Source organism: Equus caballus, chromosome 21 (genome assembly GCF_041296265.1).
Source record: "Equus caballus isolate H_3958 breed thoroughbred chromosome 21, TB-T2T, whole genome shotgun sequence".
Classification (NCBI taxonomy): Eukaryota; Metazoa; Chordata; class Mammalia; order Perissodactyla; family Equidae; genus Equus; species Equus caballus.
Window position 1 is genome coordinate 25,566,333 of NC_091704.1, and position 13,742 is coordinate 25,580,074.

The 13,742-nt window shown below is 57.2% G+C and overlaps 2 protein-coding genes across 2 annotated transcripts; both read right to left on the bottom strand.

Moving 5' to 3' along the window:
- Positions 1-2,120: 2,120 nt before the first annotated feature.
- LOC138919840 (spermatogenesis-associated protein 31E1-like) lies at positions 2,121-6,471 on the bottom strand. Its single transcript, XM_070246437.1, has 4 exons — positions 5,300-6,471; positions 4,477-4,537; positions 3,951-4,011; positions 2,121-3,677 (listed from the first exon to the last, which is right to left on the bottom strand). The coding sequence occupies exons 1-4, from the start codon at positions 5,483-5,485 to the stop codon at positions 2,219-2,221; spliced, it is 1,767 nt and encodes a 588-aa protein (XP_070102538.1). The 5' UTR covers positions 5,486-6,471; the 3' UTR covers positions 2,121-2,218.
- A 2,864-nt stretch (positions 6,472-9,335) lies between these two features.
- Positions 9,336-13,177, bottom strand: LOC138919862 (spermatogenesis-associated protein 31E1-like). Its single transcript, XM_070246455.1, has 4 exons — positions 12,906-13,177; positions 12,080-12,140; positions 11,561-11,621; positions 9,336-11,277 (listed from the first exon to the last, which is right to left on the bottom strand). The coding sequence occupies exons 1-4, from the start codon at positions 13,092-13,094 to the stop codon at positions 9,855-9,857; spliced, it is 1,734 nt and encodes a 577-aa protein (XP_070102556.1). The 5' UTR covers positions 13,095-13,177; the 3' UTR covers positions 9,336-9,854.
- Positions 13,178-13,742: the final 565 nt, after the last annotated feature.

Genomic DNA, 13,742 nt, shown 5'->3' on the forward strand with positions numbered 1-13,742 from the left:
CTTACTTATACCAAAAGCGTTAAGGTCTACGTTGTTCTTACTAGCTTCACATGATAAATACGTTCCCGATTTACGAATGTGTGTGATCACAGCAGAATTTGCAACAGGGTAACTCTCTTAGCAGGCCCCAAGATGATCTTTAACGTCTTTCTCAACAGTTAAAACAACTTTGTTCTTCTGAAGTCCAACAAAGACCTTTTTCTGGAGCTGGGACTCCTAATTGGGACGCTTGGCTAGCGTATGACTGTGACCAGAGTCCCACATTCAGGCTCTCGCACGCAAGAGTTCTGGACTCAGGGCCTCCTCAAAGCCAGCTGCCCAGGTCAGGGACTGACATGACTCGGGCCTCCCGCGTGTTCCCTGAATTGGCCTGCCTGCCAGCTCAGAGAGAGGATGAGGAGCGAATGTGTTTTAAAATGCAAATCAATCGGAAAGCTCTTCCGGGAAACCTGACCCACCTGGAACAGTGTCAATAGTAGAGGGGAACCCCTGGTATTAAATAAAGACCGCCCACCCCAAATTTAGGGAAATTGGATTGTTTCCCTGACATACACGATGATTTCTATCTCTGTCATAGCAGAAGACAGAAGTACAGGAATTGCCTGCTGCTCCGATATTAAGACGAGTTTCAGAAAGGTTCCCTTTTCTCTTCTGTTCAATAGAGAAGCGATAGGAGGGCCAGGAACGCACTGACATTTTCTTGCTCTGTTGGGATTCATTGGATTCCGTTACCATTTAATCTAGCGATTCTGCGCTAGTACTCAAGTGAGAAACTGCAGTTGTGTGTTCATTCCCAAATAATTTGAGTCCACAGCAACCATGAGCTAGTTTCTTCTTAATTCAAGTGGAAATCCAGTTCATTCAGGGGACCTGCTCCGCAGGTGCGGATCTCTGTCTACTTAATGTTCTCTGGAGACGAAGAACAAAGAGCTTGTGACAGGTTGAAGGTCAGGGGTCTCCTGTCCAGATACGTTCTGACAGTGTTTTATTCAATGTGGTGATACCTGGCCCTCCCACGTCCTCGGCACCTGTCGTGCGTTAGGTAACGGCATTTTTTTCCTGAGGAAATGGCTCAATCTAAGATATGGTGTTAGGGTTAGTCTCTCTGCCCTGTTTCAGCCTTTCAACCTCTAATGCGTGTTGCATTCTTTCTAAGTTCCTGGAGGCTGGCCCATTTTCAAGCCTTCGTTACTCATTGCCATTGATATTAACCGTGCAGAAAAATTTAGGTTCACGCCAAAACCTTCCCCAGAAGTTCATAGCAGCTTTATGCATAGGGGACATTATAAAAACCAAAAACTGTCCTTCAGTAGGTAAGTGGTTAAACTCTGGTGGCACTTTGTCTCCTTCTCCCGGGTCCCAGCCTAGGTGCACAGTGTCCCACCATCAGATCATGCCGCCACACACTCACCCCCGGCTCCATTCCCCAGGAGGAGAAGGCAGGTGCAGGAGAGCAGGGCCCTGTGCCCCTCTGGGCGGAGGGGACAGGCCCGCAGCAGCCTCTGTGCTCCCCAACCGCCCACCCTCAGAGGCCGGAGCTCAGTCGTGGTCGTCGCTGCTCTTCCAGACTGTGACAAGGACAGAGGGAGGGCGACGCTGGGCCGAGAGGGTTGCGCAGGCCCATCTCCACGGCAGCTTCAGCAGGGACAGAAGAAGCTCCTGGGGCAGCGTCATCTATTCCCACCAAGAGCTCGGGGTGCGGGGCAAGCTTTCCCGCTCCGGACTCAGGGCCAGCACTGCCCCACACTCCCCTCCCCGCCCTGTGACCTGTGACTCTGTCTCTACACTTCCCGGAGCCTCTGCAAACCCCCTCCCTACAGCCCCAGAAGCTCAAGGGCCAGAGAACGCAGGAGAGGACGGGTGGGGCCCATCCTGGGCTGGGGTCTAGAGGTTTTGCTCATCTGGGAATAGCCTAAAGCTTCCGTTTGTTTTTGTAAGGATGGCGTGATGGGTACTTCGCGTGCAATGAGGGAGTTGGGGCCAGGGCGCGTGAGCCACGCTGCAGTCAGCCTCCCCCCATGGCCCTGCCCCTTCTGGAAGCCACAGTAGACACTCAGGGAGGGCGGAGCCTGACCCTGCTTCTACCCCTAGCAGGGCGAGACGGAGGCCACCAGGTCTCAGGGGAAAAAAACATGTATTTGGGGGAAATCGGGGTTGGAAGGCACCATCAGCACAGAGGGTGAGGTCAGGAGAAAAACCAGAAGTCCTTGGCGAACCCTCAGTCTGTCTCCCAGCGCCCAGACAAAGGATGATACTGTGGATGGCGCCTGAACAGCCCTGCCATCCGACGCCGAGCTGCGTGTGACCCGTGCCTGGCTCTGGGCGGTGGCTGACGCGGGCTTGCCTTTGCAAGGGGCTCCTCTGGTGCTTCCTCCTTGTTGGGCCTCAGGCAGGGCAGGAGGCGTCTCAACATTTTTCTGAGAGGGCTGACGTGAAAAACCTCTTCTTTTTCCGGCAGGGCCTGGAGGGGTTTGGTCCCGAGGGCGTCTCCTGTTCCTCCGACCTGGCTCCAAGACTGGGACCCTGACTCGCCCTCCAGTGTTGCCACCCCACGGCAGGGCTCTGGTGACGCCCCACCTCCACTCTCTTTCAGAGGCTCGTTCCTGGCCATTGCTGACCCTGGACTCAGGTGTAGACGGCCTTGCTCGGCCCCCACGACCGTCCCGCTCTGCCCATTTCTGTCCGAGAGGCTGAATGCGAAGCTCGGAGAAGGCGGCCGGCCCTGCTGTCCCATCAGAGAGGCCTCGGAGGGCCCACAGCCATTGCCAGGTAGGGTCCCTCCCGGGGCCTTCTGGTTTTCCTCACTCACAGGGGAAGTTGAAGGGAGGGGAGGGGCCAGGCGCGGAACTGATGCTTTTGTGGTCAAAGTCTTATGTTTCTCTCCTGGGTGGGGCTCAAGAGGTTTTCCCGAGAACTCTGCACTGTCGGCCTTCAAGCGGGTGCCGGAATCACGGGTGGCAGAGGAGGGAAAAGTAGACCGTGGAAGGGCCAAGGGTTGAGCCTCACTTGCGTTCAGCTCAGCCGACTCCAAGGACGGGAAGGGTGGGCGCCAGCGGACATTCAGCCCAGACGTGATACTGGGTGCTTCGAGCATCTGAGGGCTGCCTGGGGCGTCTTGTTCTTCTTTCTCTGGCCAGGCCTTCGTCTGTGTTCTTTTCCTGATTTCCATCTTGAGCAGCTTTGGCGCATCAGGGTTGGCAAGTGAGGGGCTCTCCGTCTCTCCCTCCCTGTGTGTGGGGCCTCCCCGGAATGAGGCCACTGGTCGGTGGCAGGACAGGTGCCCTTGCTGGGACTGGAGGTGCGCTGACCCGGGGAAGAACAAGACCTTGATCATGTGCCACTGCGAGAGGAACTCGACGCGCCAGCTCATGCGGCCGTGGCCTGAGTTGGGAAATGGCCAAGAGGAGTGAGCTGGAGCTGTGCTCATGGCAGTAGTGTCCGGTGGGATTCTGGTCAAGTCAGCTGGAGGTTCCGCCGGCAGGGTGGAGGCCAGAGGTATAGGGGTGTGGGTCAGAGGCCCCAGGGAATGTGCTGGAGTCATGGTGAGAGTAGCACCTGCCACAGGCTTTCCGCGTGGCTGCTGGGCTCTGGCGTATGCTGTGTTGCTCGCCTCCCCAGGGTAGCCTTGACATGATGAGCGATGGGAGCATCCCTTGGAAGACAGCCTCCCTGGGGAGCTGCGGGAGCCAGGAGGCACAAGCTGCAGCCGGGAGCAGAGGGGCCCGGGACAGCAGGGCAGTCCAGGCGGGGGTGGCCCCTTGGGAGCCATGGCCCTCCATGGCCCCACCTCCACTTCACCAAATTCTCCTGCTCTGCCTCACCGCAGGCCTTTGGCCACCCCTGTCCCCGTGGCTCCCCTCCCAGCTCAGCCCCAAGCTGCCTGCAGCCCTGGGGCCACACCAGAGACTCTGGGAGCAAGAAGTCCGGGAGAGAAGGGCAAGATCCCTTACCTGTGCGAAAGCGACACCTGGCCCCGCACTTCTGCCAGGCCCTTCCCAGCAGCTCTGGGAGCTAGAAATCAGGAGACTGGGTCACAGCACTGAAAGCGGGGCAGGGGCGGTGGAGAGGGCTCTTACAGGAGGCTGCGTGCACTGTGCCTTTAGGGGAGTCTGTTGGGAGGTCAGACTGTCGAACCCGGGCACCAGTGTCCAAGGCCACCGGATCCCTGATGGGGCTGGCAAGGCTGCTGATGGGTTGAGCTATGTCATTGACCACGCGCTTCCACCTCCACCACAGCCCACGTGCCCCGGCTGGACGAGACCCTGTTCCAGGCCCCTCCTGGCCCGGGCCCTGGTTCCCAGCACAGAATGTGGCAAGTCCTCAGGTTTTCGTCTCCCTCCCGCAAACCTCCCTGAGTGTTCTGTTTCCTGAGGGACGGGTTCTGCCCCTGGCATCCTCGAGCCCGTGGAGCTGGGCGCTCAGGGACAGGAGATGGGGGCCAGCTCTGGGGCACGGGGCTGAATGGCAGGAGCTTACCTTTCAAAGCTCCCCTTTTCTTCCTGCTCCTGCTGCTCTTCCCTCTGGGCTCCACTTGACGCTGAAATGAGAGAAAAAAGAAGCAGCTGTGGGGGCTCCCTCTCCTATCTCTGGACCAGCCGTGGACACTTAGCGTTTATGAGGAAGACGACTGCCTGCACTCAGCTCCTGGCGCCCGGGGGTGTTTCTTTCCTTTTACTCGTTTTTGAAGTGGAGACTAGAACGTGAAACGGATCTTTGGTGTCTTCCTTCTTTGGAGAACGTGAGGAAGGATGATTTTCTATGTGAGACCCACCATGGATTTCTTTCGTCACTGTTCCTCTGTTCAAGAATCACGCACATTCGCAGACGTCCAGAAGCCTCTGAGCTTCCTCGGGGAGGACTCTGCTTCCCGAGGCCCGAGCCCCACTCCAGACCCTGCCTGGAGGCTCTCGGGGGCTCAGCACTGCCCTCAGATCAGCCCCGACAGAGGAAAGGCCTGCTCAAGACGCCTGCCCCAGGAAGGCGGTGGGGGAACCAGAGCTCAAGACCCGTCCTCCCACGCAGATCCCACTCAGCATCCCTTCCTCAGCCGCTGGTCACTGGACTGGGGACTTTCCCTGGAGCCCTCTACCACACCTGGACTCCTGCTCTGAGATCTTCCGAGGGAAATCCTCGTGCCCTCTCTAATCCCTGCTCGCCCAGCCTGGCTTGTCCGTGGAAGGAGGATGTTGTATTCTCTGCCAGTTCCGGAGTCCCTCTACTTTGATTCAGAATCTTGGAAATGACAGTAGAACAGAAGAGAGACTCATCTTCTGGTGGGTCTCTGCCCAGGGTTTCTTACCTTCCTTATGTTTCTGCGTTCACAAGGTGGTCGCGAGGATGGATTCCTCTGCAGGGAGGGAAGGCGCAGGAGGAAGAGCCCCAGTCCACACAGGAAGGGGAGGATGGTCCCAATCACCCAGGAAGTGGAACTGGAGCTCGGCCAGGTAGCAAAGAGGCTTTTCAGAAACATGAGAGGATTCTGCATGTCAGAAATGCAGTGCTGCCCTCAGGCAACTGAGCTCTGGGAGTGGCTTGGAGATTATTACCCCAGGCCCCCATGACAGAAGTGCGGCCTTGTCACAAAGGGCTCTTGAGGGCTGCGGAGGGGACAGCAGGGGAGCAGGCTGGACCAGAGCCCCTCCCCCACCCTCTAGCCTACGTCTCCCTCCCTCTACCCTCCTGGGCCTTCGAGACCTTAGCTAGTTTTCTATGTCTTCCCCCTGGAAGCCAGAGGTCACCGGGTTCCTTGCGTCTCCTGGATTCTTGGTTTGAAGCCAGCTATCTCATGGCCTTCGAAAGTCTGAAGTTCTCCCAGGAATTTGATCTAGTTCCCAGGGATTCATACCCTGATCCTCCTCTGTCCTCAACTCTGATTGCTGTTTTCACCTCACCTAGTGACTTTGTGTGTGTGTGTGTGTGTGTGTGTGTGTGTGTGTGTGTGTGAGAGGACACTGAAGTGCCAGTCTCCTAGCTGATTTCAATTATGCAATTCAGTGTTCTCGACTGTAGTCACCACGCCAGACATTAGAACCTCCGACGTTTTTCATCTGAGAGCTGAAAGTTTGTCTCCTTTCACCTGCCTCTCTCTATTTCCCCCACCCCACAGCCGCTGGCCACCACTTTTCTATTCTCTGTTTCCATGAGTTGACCTTTCTTTTATAGTTTTCCGAGTTCACGTGTAAGTGAGCCCAGGCAGTATCTGTGCTTCTCTGTCTGGCTCGTTTCATTGAGCATAACGCCCGCCAGGTTCATCCATGTTGCGCAAATCTCAGCTCCATTTGTCCACATAACAAGCTTTTGGTTTCGTCAATCTGCAAGTCCCACTTTACTTTGCACTTATTTGGTTTTGAATACGAACGTTGTTATTGTTTCCACCAACCTTTGCCATCTTCACTCCGAACGACTCACCCCCAAATTGAAACTAATCATTTATTATTTAACGTAAGCATACTAAAAGTTTAAGTAATTAAACCTCCCAATGATGTGTTTTGTGTCAGTAGCGTTTCTGCTTCTGCAGTGAGAAAGCCTTTACCAAGACTTATGGCACATGCTGGACACACACACACAGACACACACACACACACACGCCCGCACATACGCAGGCGTGGACACATTGGCACAGAACACTTCAGTATTTTCAAAGCAGAGAATTAAGCATATTCCCATTTTCTTTAATCTCTTATGTCGTCTTGACCCCATTTCTTCTTACTCTGCCTCAAATAGACAGTCTTCAGTTTCCAGAGTCCAGACGGCTGTGTGGCCCAGCCCGAAGCCGGGCACGGCTCGAGTGAGCTGAAGTGCTGCTCTTGAGAGCGGACGTTGGGGCCGGGTCCGTGGCCCCGGTTGGAGTCCAGTCTGAGGCAGCCCTTTCTGGTCTCCCCGGTTTGCCCGCCACGCGATCTCTTTCTCAGAGTTGGCCTTGCCTTCCCCTTCCTGCCCCCTCCGGGCCCCCGGAGCCTCGAGTCTTGCCTGAACCTGTAGAAAGAGGGCCCTTCGAGTCCTAGAGGAATTCCCTGGTGACATCATCGGACATGCCTTTTTCAGTGAGAACTGGGGGTTCACTTAGGGATTGTACTTTTTGGTCAACGTGTTAACTTTTCAGACTCGTTGGACAGGTAGTGCTTAGATATCCGGGTTTATACTTATTACACAGCTATCCATACACACAGCGACGGAGAGAGACTCTTTTAAGTGATAATAGGGTAATCTTACTTATACCAAAAGCGTTAAGGTCTACGTTGTTCTTACTAGCTTCACATGATAAATACGTTCCCGATTTACGAATGTGTGTGATCACAGCAGAATTTGCAACAGGGTAACTCTCTTAGCAGGCCCCAAGATGATCTTTAACGTCTTTCTCAACAGTTAAAACAACTTTGTTCTTCTGAAGTCCAACAAAGACCTTTTTCTGGAGCTGGGACTCCTAATTGGGACGCTTGGCTAGCGTATGACTGTGACCAGAGTCCCACATTCAGGCTCTCGCACGCAAGAGTTCTGGACTCAGGGCCTCCTCAAAGCCAGCTGCCCAGGTCAGGGACTGACATGACTCGGGCCTCCCGCGTGTTCCCTGAATTGGCCTGCCTGCCAGCTCAGAGAGAGGATGAGGAGCGAATGTGTTTTAAAATGCAAATCAATCGGAAAGCTCTTCCGGGAAACCTGACCCACCTGGAACAGTGTCAATAGTAGAGGGGAACCCCTGGTATTAAATAAAGACCGCCCACCCCAAATTTAGGGAAATTGGATTGTTTCCCTGACATACACGATGATTTCTATCTCTGTCATAGCAGAAGACAGAAGTACAGGAATTGCCTGCTGCTCCGATATTAAGACGAGTTTCAGAAAGGTTCCCTTTTCTCTTCCGTTCAATAGAGAAGCGATAGGAGGGCCAGGAACGCACTGACATTTTCTTGCTCTGTTGGGATTCATTGGATTCCGTTACCATTTAATCTAGCGATTCTGCGCTAGTACTCAAGTGAGAAACTGCAGTTGTGTGTTCATTCCCAAATAATTTGAGTCCACAGCAACCATGAGCTAGTTTCTTCTTAATTCAAGTGGAAATCCAGTTCATTCAGGGGACCTGCTCCGCAGGTGCGGATCTCTGTCTACTTAATGTTCTCTGGAGACGAAGAACAAAGAGCTTGTGACAGGTTGAAGGTCAGGGGTCTCCTGTCCAGATACGTTCTGACAGTGTTTTATTCAATGTGGTGATACCTGGCCCTCCCACGTCCTCGGCACCTGTCGTGCGTTAGGTAACGGCATTTTTTTCCTGAGGAAATGGCTCAAATCCAAGATACCGTGTTAGGTTTACTCTCTCTGCCCTGTTTCGCCCTTTCAGCCTCTAACCCGTGTTGCATTTGCTTGTGAGATCCTGGAGGCGGGTTCATTTTCACACCATCACTGCCATTGATACTTACTGGGCAGGCAAATTTCAGTTCACCCAAAAGCCTTCACAGAGAAGCTCATGGCAGGTTTATTTCTAAGGGGTGAAATCGTAAAAATCAAAAAATGTCATCCGGTAGGTAAGCGGTTAAACTCTAGTGGCACTTTATTCTCCTTCCCCGGCGTCCCACCCTAGGCGCACAGTGTCCCACCCACCGTCAGGTGGTGACCCCACACACTCACCCCCGGCTCCGTTCCCCAGGAGGAGAAGGCAGGGGCAGGAGAGCAGGGCTCTGAGCTCCTCTGGGCAGAGGGGTGAGGCCCACAGCAGCACGCGTGCTCCCCACCCGCCCGCCCTCAGAGCCGGGAGCGCAGCCATCCTTGTCGCTGCTGCTCCAGACTGTGACAAGCACAGAGGGACGGGGACGCTGGGCCGAGAGGGATGCGCAGGCCCATCTCCACGGCCGCTTCAGCAGGGAGAGGAGCAGCTCCCGGGGCAGCGTCCTCACCTATTCCCAGCGAGAGCTCGGGGTGCAGGGCAAGCTTCCTCGCCCTCCGGACTCAGGGCCAGCACTGCCCCACACTCCCCTCCCCACTCTGTGACCTGTGAGCCTGTCTCTACGCTTGCTGGAGCCTCTGCAAAGCCCCTCCCTACAGCCCCACAAGTTCAAGGGCCAGAGAACGCAGGAGAGGACAGGCGGGGCCCATCGTGGGCTTGGGGTCTTAGAGGTTTTGCTCATCTGGAAAGAGCCCAAAGCTTCCATTGGTTTTTGTAAGGACGGTGTGATGGGGACTTGAGGTGCAATGGGGGAGCTGGGGCGAGGGCAGGTGAGCCACGCTGCAGTCGGCCTCCCCCCATGGCCCTGTCCCTTCTGGAAGCCAAAGCAGACGCTCAGGAAGGGCGGAGCCTGACCCCGTTTTTTCCCCCTAGCAGGGCACAGACAGAAGCCACGACCTCTAGGGAGAAAACAAGTGTATTTGGGGAAAATTGGGGTAGGAGGACAGCATTAGCACGGAGGGTGGGATAAGGAGCAAAACCAGGTTTTCTGTTCGTCCGCTTGCCCGTTCGGGCAGAGAAGCGTTCCTACGAGGAAAGCTGTGTCAGGCACAGTCTGCTCATCCCGGGAGAGGCATATCTGAGGAGAGCGTGGCGGGTAATGGATTGGCTGAGGCAGCTGCCACCCTCAGCCCAGGCTGGCAGGGTTTGGCCGGGGACCGCGGCTGCCCGGATGGCAGGGTCCCGTCGCCATGCCTGCTCTGATCCATCCCCTCGTATTCGGACAGTTGTGGTCCCTGGAGGTGGGTTGGGGACTGTCCTCTGTGATTGTTCTCCTCTGCTCTGGGGAGGAGGGAACGTCGTGGTGACAGGTATGTCCGGCTTGCCAGGCCTGAAATGGGTTTTGCGATGCTTCTGCTGGGAGGCCAGAAGTTCTCGGCCAGCCTCAGTTTCCCTCCCAGGACGCAGACACAGGATGTCACTGTCGATGGCGCCTGAACAGCCCCGCCATCCGACGCCGAGCTGTGTGTGACCCGTGCCCGGCTCTGGGCGGTGGCTGAGGCGGGCTTGCCTTTGCGAGGGGCTCCTCTGGTGCTTCCTCCTTGTTGGGCCTCAGGCAGGGCAGGAGGCGTCTCAACATTTTTCTGAGAGGGCTGTCGCGAGGATCCTCTTCCTTTGCAGGCGGGGGCTGGAGGGGTTTGGTCTCGAGGGTGTCTCCCACGTCCCCGACCTGGCTCCGAGACTGGGACCCTGACTCCCCGTCCAGTGTTGCCACCCCGCGGCAGGGCTCTGGTGAGGCCCCACCCCTGCTCTCCTCCCGAGGCTCTTCCCTGGCCACGGGGGACCCTGAAGTCGGCCCCCGACGGCCTTGCTCGGCCCCCACGAAGGTCCCACCCCGCCCTTTTCTCTCTGAGAGGCCGCGTGGGAAGGTTGGAGAAGGCGGCCGGCCCTCCTGTCCCGAGAGAGAGGCTTCTGAGGGCCCACTGCCATCGCCAGGTAGGGTCCCTCCCAGGGCCTTCTGATTTTCCTCACACACAGGTGAGGGAGCAGGGAGGGGACGGGCCAGCCTGGGAACTGATGGTTTGGTCGTCCAAGTTAAGACCTGGTCACCCGGAGGAGGCTCAAGAGGTTTTCCCGTCAAGTGTGCAGAGTCAGCTTTCGAGGGGGCCCCAGAATCACAGGTGGCTGCGGGGGGCAGAGGGGACCGTGGAAGGGCCGAGGGTTGAGCCTCACATGCTTCCAGAGCTGCAGGCCCCAAGGGCAGGAGGGGTAGGCCCCAGCGGAAATTCAGCCCAGACGTGATAGTGTGTGCTGGGAGCATCTGAGGAGTGCGTGGATCGTCTTGTTCTTCTTCCCAGACCTCCGTTTGCATGCTCTCCGTGATGTCTGTCTCGAGCAGCTTCTGGGCGTCAGGGTTGGCGACTGAGGGGCTGTCGGTCTCTCCCTCCCTATGTGTGGGGCCTCCCCAGAATGAGGCCACTGGTGGGTGGCAGGACAGGGGCCCTTGCTGGGACCCGAAGTGCGACGGCACGGGGAAGAACAAGACCTGGATCGTGTTCCAGCGGGAGGGGAACGTTTCAACGCGACAGCTCACGCGGCCGTGGCCTGAGTTGGGAAATGGCCAACACGAGTGAGCTGGGGCCGAGCTCGTGGCAACAGGGCGTAGTGGAGTGGTGGTCAGGGCCGAGGGCGGTTCTGCTGGCAGGGTGGAGGCCCAAGGTAGAGTGCGCTGGGTGAGAAGAGCCAGGGAAAGTGCTGGAGCCGTGGTGAGAGGAGCACCTTGCACGGGCTTCCCGCGTGGCTGGCGGACTCTAGCAGACGCTGTCTTGCACGCCTCCCCAGGGGAGGCTTGAGATGTCAAGCGATGGAAGCACCCCTTACAAGACAGCCTCCCCGGGGAGCTGCGGGAAACAAGATGCACAAGCTGTAGCCAGGAGCAGAGGGCCCTGGGACAGCAGGGCAGGCCAGGCCAGGCCAGGTGCGGGTGGCCCCTTGAGAGCCATGGCCCTCCCTGGCCCTCCCTTCACTTCACCGAATTCTCCTGCTGTCCCTCCCCGCCAGGCCTCTTGCCACCCCCTGCCCCATGGCTCCCCTCCCAGCTCAGCCCCAAGCTGCCTGTAGCCCCGGGGCACGTCAGAGACTCTGCGAGGAAGAAGCCCAGGAGAGAAGGGCAAGATTCCTTACCTTGGCGAAAGGGACCTCAGGCCCCCCACTTCTGCCACGTCCTTCCGGCCAGCTCTGTAAGCTAGAAATGAGGGCACTGGGTCACAGCCGTGAAGGCGGGGGCCTAGGGCTCTGGCAGGAGGCTGCGTGCAGTGTGCCTTTAGGGGAGACCGTTTGAGGTCAGACTCTGGAGCCCAGGCACCAGTGCCCAAGGCCACGGGATCCCTGACGGGGATGGCAAGGCTGCTGATGGGTTGAGGTTTGTCGTGGACCAAGTGCTTCAACCTCCACCACAGCCCACATGCCCCTGCTGGGCAACACCCTGTTCCGGACGCCTGCTGGCCTGGGCCTTGGTTCCGCGCACAGCATCTGGCAAGCACTCAGGTTTTCCTCTCCTTGCCGGGAGCCTCGCTGAGGGCTCTGTTTCCTGAGGGACAGGCTCTGTCCCTGGCATCCTCGAGCCCACGGAGCTGGGCGCTCAGGGACAGGAGGTGCAGGCCAGCTCTGGGGCACAGGGCTGAATGGCAGGAGCTTGCTTACCTTTCAAAGCTCCCCTTTTCTTCCTGCTCCTGCTGCTCCTCCCTCTCGGCTCCACTTGACGCTGAGGTGAGAGAAAAGACAAGAAACTGCGGGGTCTGAGCCCCAAGGCTCCCTCTCCTCTCTCTGGACCAGCCGCAGACGCACAGCGTTTGTGAGCGGGATGACTGCCTACCCTGAACTCCTGGGGCTCTGGGGTGTTCCTTCCCTTTTACTTCCTTTTGAAGTGGATAACTGAACACAAAATGGACGTTTGCTGTCTTCCTTCTCTGAGGATCGTAAGCAGGTCCCCATGTGGGACCAGCGTGCATCTTCTGTCACTGTTCCTCTGCTCGAGAAGCGCGCGCCTTCTCAGAGGTACAGGATCGTGTGAGCTTCCTCAGGGAGGACTCTGCTTCCTGAGGCTACAGCCCCACTCCAGGTCCTGCCCAGAGGCTCTCGGGGGCTCAGCTGTGCCCTCAGATCAACCACGACAGAGAAAAGGCCCGCCTGAGACACCTGCCCCGGGGACGTGGCTGGGGAACGGGTGCTCAGGGCCTGTCTTCCCACAGATCCCACTCGGCATCCCGTCCGTGGCCACTGGTCGCTGGCCTCTGGGGCCTTTCCCTGGAGCCCTCTACCACACCGGGACTCCTGCTCGGAGGTCTTCGGACCGAAATCCCTGTGCCCACTCTCCCCCCTGCCCACCCAACCTGGCTGGTCTCTAGAAGGATGATGTTCTGTTCTTTCCCGTCCCTGGGGTCCCTCTAGTTGATTCAGAGAAGTGGAAATCACAGTAAAAGAGGAGAGAGACTCGTCTTCTGGTGGGTCTGGGTCCAGGATTTCTTACTTTCCTGACGTTTCTCCTTTTGTCAGTTGGTTGTGAGGGCGAATTCCTCTTGGGGGAGGGGGGGAAGAACAGGAGGAAGAGCCCCAGTCCATACAGGATGCGGAGGATGGTCCCAATCACCCAGGAGGCGGCACTGGAGCTCAAGCAGGTAGCAACAATGCTTTGTAGACGTAAGATAGGAGTTTCCATGTCTCAAGTCTAGTCCTACTCTCAGGCAACTGAGCGCTGGGAGTGACTTGGAGATTAGAACCCCACGCCCTCATCGTGGAACTGTGGCCGTGTCACGGGGGCTCCTGAGGGGGGAGGGGGGAGGGGCAGGCGAGAGGAGGGCAGCCGATTGGACCCCAGCCCCTGCGCCGCCAACTGGCCTCCAACTGCCTCCCTCCACCCTCCTGGGCCTTCTAGACCTTAGCTGGTTTTCTGTTTCTTCCACCTGGAAGCCAGCTGTCGCCCGGTTCCTTGCCTCTCCTGGATTCTTGGTTTGAAGCCACCTATCTCAGGGCCTTTGAAAGTCTGCAGTTCTCCCAGGAATTCGAGCTAGTTCCCAGGGACTCACACCCTCATTCTCCTCTGTCCTCAACTCCGACTGTTGTTTTCACCTCACTTATTGACTCTGTGTGTGCGTGCCAGGACACTGAAGTGCTGCTCTCTTAGCTGATCTCAGTTATAGAATGCAGCGTTCTCGACTCTAGTCACCACGTCAGACATGAGATCCTCAGAGCTCCTTGATCTCAGGGCTGAGAGTTGGTCCCCTTTGACCTGCCTCTCCCTCTCCCTCCCACTCCACAGCCGCTGGCCACCACTTTTGTACTCTCTGTTTCTGTGAATTGACCTTTC